This window comes from Acomys minous (assembly GCF_964271855.1).
Source record: "Acomys minous genome assembly, chromosome: 12".
NCBI classification, from domain to species: Eukaryota; Metazoa; Chordata; class Mammalia; order Rodentia; family Muridae; genus Acomys; species Acomys minous.
This window is the reverse complement of record NC_140493.1, coordinates 19,085,869-19,096,493: the sequence shown is the minus strand read 5'-3', so window position 1 is coordinate 19,096,493 and position 10,625 is coordinate 19,085,869. Positions and strand designations below refer to the sequence as shown.

The 10,625-nt window shown below is 51.7% G+C and overlaps 1 protein-coding gene across 2 annotated transcripts; it reads right to left on the bottom strand.

Annotated features, from left to right (window-relative positions):
* Nucleotide 1: 1 nt before the first annotated feature.
* On the bottom strand, nt 2-10,192 carry MCAT (malonyl-CoA-acyl carrier protein transacylase). 2 transcript variants are annotated; one of them, XM_084748398.1, is made up of 4 exons: nt 9,688-10,171; nt 6,832-6,919; nt 3,989-4,206; nt 2-1,158 (listed from the first exon to the last, which is right to left on the bottom strand). In XM_084748398.1, exons 1-4 carry the CDS (start codon nt 10,099-10,101, stop codon nt 736-738), a joined length of 1,143 nt encoding a protein of 380 aa, XP_084604524.1. In that variant the 5' UTR covers nt 10,102-10,171; the 3' UTR covers nt 2-735. The 2 variants fall into 2 exon arrangements, with proteins under 2 accessions (XP_084604524.1, XP_084604525.1); XM_084748399.1 differs by lacking the exon at nt 3,989-4,206 and having other exon boundaries at nt 976-1,158; nt 9,688-10,192.
* Between the last annotated feature and the right edge of the window lie 433 nt (nt 10,193-10,625).

The following is a 10,625-nucleotide window of genomic DNA, read 5'->3' as shown; positions in this document are numbered from 1 at the left end:
CTGAGGGTGGCTCGTGTTTATTATGTGTCTTCTCAGGAGCTTCACTGCACTCCTGCTGTGGAGTAGGCTGCGGTCTGAGGGAAGCCAGACACAGCTGACAATGCAGTGACCACTGTCCCATGGATGGCCTGGTCTCCGTGGGGATGAACTGGGGCTGGCCTAGGGAGGTCAAGATCCTCAGCCAGCCTTCCTGGCCGACACATCCCACACCTTACACCATGTTCCAAGTTCTTCTACCAGGGACCCACCCACTCTAGGGCATACAGCAGGCACTTAATATGTGCTCCTTGGGTATGTATGGCATATGGAACTCAATCATCCAGCTGTCGAGTGAGGAGAGGACAAAGTGGCTGTGAAGGCCACCAGACAGTCAAGGCCAAAGGAGCAAAGGAGCTAAAGGTCTCGGCCCAGGGTGGGCAGCATGTCACAGGAGGCTGAGAAGCCCCCCCTGGCAACATGCCCCACTTGAAGCCAAGTAATGTGTCCATAGTACCCATGGGGCAAGTCTAAGGTTACCCCAGGCTAGCCCTTCCTGGTGTCACTGAGGGGCATGGCTGGGTACAGAGGCAGAGCAGCAGCAGGCTGGACAGGAGTCTGTAGAAACTCTTTCCCCGAGCAGCCAGATGTCTTGTCAGGTGGAGGATGGGCTGAGCCACACACTGGCACACAAGGGCTAAGCTCTGAGGGAAGCCTTAGCCACAACTGAGACTGCAGTGACCAGTGTCCTCAAGGCCCTCAGAGGTCAGGGTCCGTGCTGGACTGCATCACATCCACGTGGCTGTAGGACTTCCACGCCTGCCTGTTGCAGCTCTTCAGGATGCTCCCCAGCTGCTGCCCAGGGCCCACCTCAAAGGTGCTGGGGAACTCGGTGCCCTTCTTCCGCTCATAGATAGAGTGCATCGTCTGCTCCCACTTCACTGGAGACACCACCTGCTGCCCCAGCAGCTTCCGGATGTGCTGCGGGTTCATGTACTTATGCCCACTGACATTGGAGTGGACAGCAACCAGCGGCTTCTTGATATTAATTGAGTCTAGGATCTTCACCAGGGGCTCCACGGCTGGCTCCATGAGACAGGTATGGAAGCCGCCGCTCACTGGCAGCATCTTCGTGCGCCTGAAGTGATACTTAGCAGAATTCTTCCGGAGAAACTGCAGGGCCTGGAGGGAAAAACAAGAGGAATCTCACAGGCACAAAGGTTCTAGCTGTTGCTGCTATGCACAGCTATGTGTGTATGTCACTGGCACGGAACCCATGGTCTTGGTGTACCTGTGAGCATGCATGCACGTGAGTGTGTGTTGCTCTCACAGAACCTAGAGGTCTGTGTATGCAAAGCAAGACTTCTACTCTTGAGTTCCATCCACAGTCTTTGGTTTTTTGTTTGTTTGTTTTGTTTTCTTGAGACAGGGTCTCTCTGTGTAGCCTTGGCTGTCCTAGACTCATTTTGTAGACCAGGCTGGCCTTGAACTCACAGCGATCCACCTGCCTCTACCTCCCAACTGCCGGGATTAAAAGCGTGCGCCACCACGCCCGGCTACCCCTTAGTTGTTCTGAGACAAGGCCATGGTACAGAGCCCAGGCTAGCTTTAGAATCACAATCTCCTGTCTCAGCTTCCCGAGTGCTGGGACTACAAGGTGTGCGTCACCACGTGTGGCCCACAAGTCCTTCAGCTATAATCTTAGTTCACTCTTTCACCTGCCCCAACTGAAAAGTGGCCATGGCTCTTAAGTAGAAATGTAGTCTGTCTTGGCCTACAATTGACCAGTGTGGTGGCTCTAACCATCTTCATCACCTCTGAAATGGCACAAGTTCATTCGCTGCAAAAGGCTGCTGGAAAGCAGGCGTTCAGCTACAATGCAGAGACAGGCTGGGCGACAGCTCATCAGTTAAGAGCACACATTGCTCTTGCAAAGGACCTGAATTCAGTTCCCAACACGCATGTATGGTAGCTCACAATTGTAACTCCAGCTTCAGGGGATCCAACACACACACACACACACACACACACACACACACACACACTTCAAGGTAAGTACTGTTTTTCATTTGGAGACCGGGATCTCTATATATGGCCTTGGCTATCCTGGATCACACAGTATGTAGACCAGGCTGGCCTCAAATTCACAAAGATCCACTTGCCTCTGCCTCCCAGGTGCTGGGATTAAAGGTGTGAGCTACACTGCCTGGCAAAAATGAATCTTAAAAGGGGGGAGGGTTTGCACAGAGCATCTGGAGGAGCCAGTGGCACCTAGCATATGTATTAGTTTCAGTCGAGAATCCTGTTTCCTGCTGATTGCTCCATGCCTCTCTACACTGCCTGCATGACAGGACCTCAGAGGAAGCCCAAGCCCACATCGCCAGCTCCTTGTCCTTTGAGCCCCAAGTGCCGGTGTCTATTTGAGTCTTTCTACAGAAAAAAAGAGGGTTTCACTTCAGCCAAAAACCTTGACCAAGGGCCCCTCAGTTTAAATGGCATCAGGAGCCAATAGTCCAAACACGCTGCTTCGTGCAAACCACAGAATCTGCAAAGATGTTTCAGTTGGTGCATATTCTTCTGGGACACAGCCAGGCCTGCTGAGAGGCTTTCCGGCGGGAAGACCACCCACTCTGCACCCCCTTCCCAGGCCTGTTCAGTGGCAGTCGGGATGGGCCTCAGTTTCCTCCTATGTGTAAGTTACCCTCAGGCTATGACGAGAGCTGTGCTTGGACAGAGCGCAATGGTCAGGGCAGAGGTTCCCAGGCTCTCACACCACACCCCCACTGTAATTACACTGCAGTTACCCATCCTCAGTTAAGAAGGTGCTGCTCTCCCTGTTGGTCATCTCTGTGCCCCACTTCCTCACCAATGCACACTGCTCTCCTGGGCATGGTATGGGACGTCTAACCAATGAACACCAAACTCCCTCCTGTCTTTAGTCCTAACTTCCAATCTGTCCCAGCAGTCAGCCTCAGGGTGACAATCGCTGCCACAGAGCCTGGCGGAGCAGGTGTGTGCTCCATGCCATGAGAGGTCCGGGTTGGCTGCCATTACTGTTTCCAGTCCTTTTTCAACCCCAGTGCTTCCGCACCCACTGAGGACACACCTCAGGACTGGGAGACTCTGACTCATAACACCATCCTCTCTACCACACCTAAATTTGACCTCATGTGGGAACTGATGCAGACAGCTGCTCAGTGACACTTCTTATGGCATGTGGTCCCCAAGTGCTTCTCAGGCAGGGTTGCCATGGCAGCAAGGCCACAGTCTCTAGATCCAGAAGGTGCCTCTGTGAAGCTCTAGTTCTACTTACTGCTGAAGGCCAAGGAGCTTTTCCCATATCGGTTGCTGGAAATGGGGCTCCCCGCTCAGTGAAACCCCAGCCTTCACCTGAGCTTTTTGCAATAGCGTACCAAGGCTACCTTAGTACGTGGCTTCTTAGCCAGGGTCCCCAGGCACAGTTCACAGACTTCATGAGGCAGAGCAGAGTTCTGCCTGCCAGGGCCTCCTGAGCCACTTCCTACACTACTCATGGGCGTGGGTATGGTGACCCTCTACCATAACAGTATGTCACCAAGAGGCTGTGGTGCTCACAGGTTCAGAGGTATTTGATCACACCCAGCAAAGGTGACCCAGAGAGTGGAGACAGAATGACTGGCCAAGTGAGGGAAACCACCAGAATGAGAATGTGGGTTTAGTGGCAAAGCACTGTGTGTGTGTGCAGCTTTGTTGGTTGGTTGGCTGGGTTTTGAGATAGGGTCGAACCATGTAACCCTGGCTGGCCTGGAAGACTAGTTCAGACTCGCCCTGTCTGCAGGGCAGCAGGCGATATCCTGGCTTCTGCTTGCCTCTGCAGTGCTCACTCTGTCACACAAGCCCTTGGCCCTCAGGAGATTTCTCCAGACCATGCTCAGCAAGGCACCCACTCTTCCTTTAGGACATCACAGGGGTGCACTGACTCCCTGCTCCACCCAGACTGGAGCCTGTGAGGGTTTCTCCCATCAACACTAACCTTAAGGTGTCCTGAGATGACCCTGCAATCAGGAAAGAGGTAGTTGGACACCTGGCACACCGGGTTCTCTATTCCCAAAGATCTGCAGTGCTCCTGGGCTTCCATGCAGGCGAGGGAGAAGTTGGACTGACGCTGGCCGAGGACAGACAACATCCCGCTAGGAACAGCGTCGGATGCTTCTTGCATAGCTTCGGCTCGGACCTTCACAGCATACAGACCTATCCAGAGACAAGTGTGGTTGCAAGTCCAACTATGAAATCGAGGTTGAGCCATCATCAAGGGAAATAGTGACAGTGGTGCTGGCTCCAGCCCTGGGGCCAGAGCTCTAATTATCTTTAGCTGAGTGCTGACTGGTCACGTCCAGCATAGAAGAACATTTACTGCATAGGATCAACTTGAGCTCAAATCCCTAGCACCCACATAAAAAGTTAAGTATAGCTATGTAAGTTTTTAACCCAGCAAAGTGGGAGGGTGGGGCAGAAGCAGAGACCGACAGCCTAGCTCCCAGTTCAGGAAGAGAATGTCTCAGAGGAATGAGGGCTAAGACACACACTGTTCTTCTTCAGGCTCTGTTAGTGCACACACACACAGGTCTGCCTACCTGCACACACAGGTGCATACAACCAGAGAAAGGGGGAAAGGGGAAGGGGGGGGGAAGCAAATGTGAAAAGCAGGATGCCCACTATATTAACTCAAGTAACTTGGGCTGGAAAACTGCCTCAGTGTTTAAGAGTGCTCTCGTGTTCTTGCAGAGGATTCTGTCCTCATCACCCACATGGAGACATCTGACAACTGCCTTCAACTCCAGTTCCAGGGAATCCAGGCCTAGGCACTGCATACACATGGCACGCATACACTCATGCAAGTACAGGCACACACACAAAAATAGATAAACCTTTAACTCAAGGAGCTTCCTGCCTAGTTGGTTGTCGCAACTGTGAGACATCTGATTAACAGTGAAGGGCAGAGACCAGGGGACCTGCTATAAGGAGCACCCTACAATGTTCAGGAGAGCCCCAAACACCAGTGTGGCTGCTTCGGAGTCCAGGGAGGGGCAGAGTACAGGCTTGGCTCACCTTTCAGCTAGTAATCTGGGACAGTGGCATGCACTCTGCCTGGGATGCTACTGAAAATGGCACTTGTAGCAGGGCGTGGTGGTGCATACCTTTAATCCCAGAACTCGAGAGGCAGAGGCAGATGGATGTCTGTGAGTTCAAGGCCAGCCTGGTCTACAAAGAGGGTCTAGGACAGCCAAGGCCACACAGAGAAATCCTGTCTCAAGAAGAAAAAAAGAAAAAGAAAATGGCACTTGTTACTTAGGAGAGACTCAAGAGGACAATCAAGACCACCAGGCACACAGGTGGCTGTAAAACTACACACGTGGACATCATAAACCATGGCTGTCATAAACCAGGCAGGGAAACCCACGTAGAACATGAGACTCAGCACTGCCACTGCAGGAGGTAGAAATGGGCTCAGGTGAAGGGTGCTGACAAGCCTGTACCCAGGCAGACGGCTCCAAGGCTGAGACATAGAGGAAGGGCTATGACAGCGCTCCTGGCCTCCCCCATGTCTGTTCCTTGTGCAGGATAGGCTGACGGGAACAAGGAGAGACACCGCACTGCCTGGGTTTGGCTGAAGACAGAGATCCCGAGGGGCCAGCCCCAAGCGCTTCTCCATGCATGCCACTCACTCAGCACTTGGGTACACTTGTGTGGGATTTACAACTCTGTGCCCCAGGCAACTGTGGGGCACACACAGGTAGAACTGTGACAGGAGGCAGAAGACACACTGTAGGGTAGAGAGTATGTGCGGACATCACCCACGTGAGTGGTGAAGCAGGGGTTATGACACATGCCACACAAAGACATTCAGCACACACCTGTGACTGCAGCGTCATTCTGCAAACTGCACACACTGAACTACAAAGCTAATGCTTTCAGTAGGACATGGAAACATTGCTAGCCCTTCCATGACTAATACGCTTTTAAAAACAGCACTGGGCTGGAGATGTAGCTCAGTGGCAGGGTGCTTGCCTAGCATGCTTGAGGCCATAGGCTCAATGCCCAGCATGGCTCACTCAAGAATACCTCATTGCCATTTCCTCTTCCTTTACCCCCGTAGGCATGCCATTGATCCCAGCACTCGGGAGGCAGAGGCAGGCAGATCGCTATGAGTTCGAGGCCAGCCTGGTCTACAAAGCGAGTCCAGGACAGCCAAGATAATATAGAGAGACCCTGTCCAAAAAATAAAAACAAACAAAAATTGTCCTTTGACATCCTCACATACACTGAGGCATGTGCATGCATACACACATACACACATACATACTCATGCACAATTGTATTTTATGTAATTAAAGAAGAATGCAGGGGCTGGTGAGGTGGCTCTGCAGTTAAAAGCACTGGCTGCTCTTCCAGAGGTCCTGAGTTCAATTCCCAGCAACCACATGGTAGCTCACAACCATCTATAATGTGACCTAATGCCTCTTCTGGCCTGCAGGTATACATGCAGACAGAGTATTCATATACATTAAATAAATAAATAAATCTTAAAAGAGGAAGAAGGAGAAGGAGGAAAAGAAGAAGGAAAAGAAATATAATGCAGAGGGCAGTGAAGGAAGGCAGTCAAGGGAAGAGACCTCATGAGATTACACACACACATACACACACGTGTGCACGCACTAGCATCAAATGCTTCAGACTTCAAAGGGGATCAGTGGAATCTGGCCCTTGAGCTCCAGTGTCATCTGCAGTGTGGGCTCCATTCCCGACAGCCCTGGAGTGGGCTGCCCACAGAGCCCAGCAGGAACACACCCTGCACAAGCCACGCTCCTTGTGTACCTTCAGAAAACTCCATGGCTCCAGCAAACACAAGGGCTGCAAACTCGCCCACACTGAACCCAGCCGCAGCAACACAGTTCTCGATGACCTGCCGAGACAGAGCAGAACATAAGGCTCAGTCCTCGGGACGAGCTCAGGCCTGGGATAGGCACCCAGGCAGGACAGGTAAGTGTCACCGTGAGCCGATTCTACTGGACTCCTATTCTGCTTTACTGACGAGGGCCTTGCCTAGCAAGGCAGGCTAAAACTGACCCTAGGGACACCATGAGCCAGAGCTCCGCATCCTTTTTCCTCTGCCCAGAGTGGCTTCTTGGACACGAGGTATAGAGGTTACATGCACACTGCCGACGGCCACTCACGGCTGTAACCACAGCACCATGGGAGGCTGAAGCTAAAGGGTTTGAATTCAGTGCTAGCACAGCTGCATTACAGTTCACGTTTCCCATGTTCCTAAACAAAAGAACAAGCATTAAGCATCTGACTTTCTGGTGGCTGGAGAGATGGCTCAGAGGTTAAAAGCACTGGCTGCTCTCTCAGAGAACCCTGGATCAATTCCCAGCAGCTCATAGCTGGTTGTAACGAGTTTCAGAGGATCTGACACCCTCAGAGACACGGATGCAGATAATACAGCAATGCACATAGAATAAAATTAAATGATATTTTAAAACATGTATGATTTTTCCGGGCCACAGGGAGCTGGGTTTAGTCCCCAGGCCTGCTTCGCACTACTGTTAACATAAGTAAGTACTGCTAGTATATAAAGTCTCAGCACAGGCTTGGACCAGTGTAAGCGCTGAGTGAATGTGCCACAGGACCACACTCCTTCTGTAACTCTGAGCCCCCTGTCACTCCTAGCACTCACAAGGTGGCTGTGAACGTTAGAACAGAGGATTTCAACACCAGTCAGCATGTACTGTCCCGGAATTCCTCTATCTCAACAGCAAGGGAAGTCATGTGCTCTGGTATGTGCCATGCCACGTCCTGCCGTCTTTTTAGACAGGGTCTCACTCTGTAGCCCTGACTGACTTGGAACTCAGAGAGATCTGCCTCTTTCTGCCTCCTCAGTGTTGAGATTAAAGGTGTGCACCTCTAAGCCTGGCACCTTCTCTTAATGTGTTTTCTTTAAAGATTATATATTTCTCTCTCTCTCTCTCTCTCTCTCTCTCTCTCTCTCTCTCTCTCTCTCTCTCTCTCTGTGTGTGTGTGTGTGTGTGTGTGTGAACGTGCCAGTGGAGGTTAGGATAGGGCAATGGATTCCTTGGAACTTGAGTTACAGGCATCTGTAAGCCAGGGTCCTGGGGACTAAAACTGACTTCTAAAAGAGCAGTAAACACTTTTAATGGCTGAGCCAGCTCCACAGCCGCTCATGTCATCTTCTTAGTCCCTTTCATTTAAAGAAGTCATCTTTAAAAATCATTTAAAAAGTGCTAGAGAGATGGATGGCTCAGCAGTTAAGAGCACCAGCTGTTCTTTTAGAGAACCAGCTTTGATTCCCAGCAGGTTACAAATTGTCTTTTAACTCCAATCCCAGAGGTTCCAGAGCCCTCTTGTAACCCCTGAGGGCACTAGTCATGCATGTGGCCCACAGACATTCCTGCAAAACAACCATACATAAAATAAATCTTAGCCAGGCGTGGTGCCCACGCCTTTAGTCCCAGCACTTAGGAGGCAGAGGCAGGCGGATCCCTGTGAGTTCGAGGCCAACCTAGTCTACAAAGCGAGTCCAGGACAGCCAAGGCTACACAGAGAAACCCTGGCTCAAAAAACCAAAACAAACAAAACAGAAAAAAAAATCTTAACATTTAATAACTACTCCAGTAACTCAAGCTCACTTAAAATCACAGCCCTGCTGGGCATGGTGTCTCACACCTTTGATCCTAGCACTGGGGAAGCAGAGGCAGGTGGATCGCTGTGAGTTCAAGGCCAACCTGGTCTACAGAGTAAGTTCCAGAACAGCCAAAGCTACACAGAGAAACCCTGTCTCGAAACACCAAAAATTAAAAAAAAATTTTTTATGTGCATTGGTATTTTGCTTATATGTATGTCCATGTGAGGGTGCCAGAGCCTCTGGAACTGGAGTTACAGGCAGTCATGACCTGCTAAGTAGGTGCTGGGAATTGAACCAGGGTCCTCTGGAAGAGCAGCCAGGGCTCTTAACTGCTAAGCCATCTCTCTAGCCCCTAAAAAAAAAAAAAAAAAAAAAAAAAAGATTTATGTGTGTGGTCAGGTGTGGTGGTACCTGCCTTTAGTTCCAGCACTCAAGAAGCAGAGGCAGGAGGATTTCTTTGAGTTTGAGACCAGCCTGGTCTCCAGGTCAGTCAGGGCTGTTACACAGAGAAATCCTATCTATGTGTATGAGCCGGGTGGTGGTGGCATACATCTTTAATCCCAGTACTCTGTAGTCAAAGGCAGGTGGACCTCTATGAGTTCGAGAACAGCTTGGTCTACAGAGTGAGTTCCAGGACAGGCAGGACTACACAGAGAAACTCTGGGAAGAGACATGTGAATGAATGTTTTGCCTGTTTGTATGTTACGCGCACGTAGTGTGCATACCTGATAGCTACAGAAGCCAGAAAAATGGCCTCGGATCCCACAGATGTAGCGTTATGGATGGTTGTGAATCACCACGTAAGTGCAGGGAGCCAAACCCAGGTTCTCTTAACTTTTGAGCCATCTCACCACCCAATACATTTATCATTAATGTACTATGTTAACACCATCTTTAATGTACTATGTTAACTCGGTGCATTAAGTGTGAACTGAGGACCAGAAAGGGAACCAGTAAGAACCAGATTGAGGACCCCGAGCCCCAACGAGACCCAGCAGGCGGGCTCCGGCGCTCTCTTCTCGGCTCACCGCCGGCTGCAGGTGATGGAGCTTCTCCACGGCGGCCAGCGAAGCCACGAAGACGGCGGGCTGGCAGTGCACCGTGCGGTCCAGGTCCTCCTGAGGCCCGTGCAGGCACAGCTCCAGCAGATCGTAGCCCAGCACCCGGTGCGCGGCCTCGTAGAGCTGCCGCACGCGCGGGAAGCGGAGCAGGCCGCCCCCCATGCCGACCACCTGGCTGCCCTGGCCGGGAAAGAGCAGCACGGAGCAGCGCGCGGGCGGCCGCCGTGCCACCGCTTCCTGGGCTCCCTCCTCGATCGTGCTGGCGTCCCGCAGCAGCTCCGCCACGTCCACGGCGTCCGGCGGCGGCTCCCGGAGGCTCGAAGCGGCGCGGCGTCCCCGGGTTCCCCAGGCCCACGCGGCCCGAACAACACGGGCGCTCATAGCGTAACACAGAGGCGGTGTTCGTTACCACGGCGGCTGAGACGCACTGCGGCTGCGCGGCGGTGCGGTCCTTCCCGTATTTCCTGTCGGGTCGCTTAGGCAACCAGAAATAAAAAGGTTCCTGTGTTACTGAACCACCCCAGCTCTCAAACCATTTGCAGAAGTGATTTTTTTTTTTGTTTGTTTCCTTAAACCTCTCCAGCCAGGAACCACAGACAGCATTCCACAGTGAGCCTTCAATAGGTTTTTACGCACTAAATTGTGCGACGCCGTCCAGTGGAAAGAGTACTGCGAACCCTGAACATTGTTTGTTTTTTGTTTTCGCCCATAATTCTGCCAAGCGAACTAAGCAGAAAGTTCTCTCTGGTTGCTGGAATTACAGCCATGCGCCACCGTGCCTTGCAGAGGGTGTCTTCTAATCTAAGGGTATTAGTATAATTCATGAATGTTCTACCTAATGATCTAATCATCCCGACCCTCCGAGGGCCCTATCTCTAAACACTCTCACCCTGGGAATTAAGGAT

Bases quoted from the DNA above. Each gene is read 5' to 3' on its own strand.
- MCAT (XM_084748398.1), bottom strand. From the start codon at position 10,101: ATGAGCGCCCGTGTTGTTCGGGCCGCGTGGGCCTGGGGAACCCGGGGA. The intron at 6,920-9,687 runs GTGAGCCGAGAA...CTGTCTCGGCAG, and splicing joins TCCATCACCTGCAGCCGGCG to GTCATCGAGAACTGTGTTGC. The intron at 1,159-3,988 runs GTTAGTGTTGAT...TTTTCCCTCCAG, and splicing joins TCATCTCAGGACACCTTAAG to GCCCTGCAGTTTCTCCGGAA.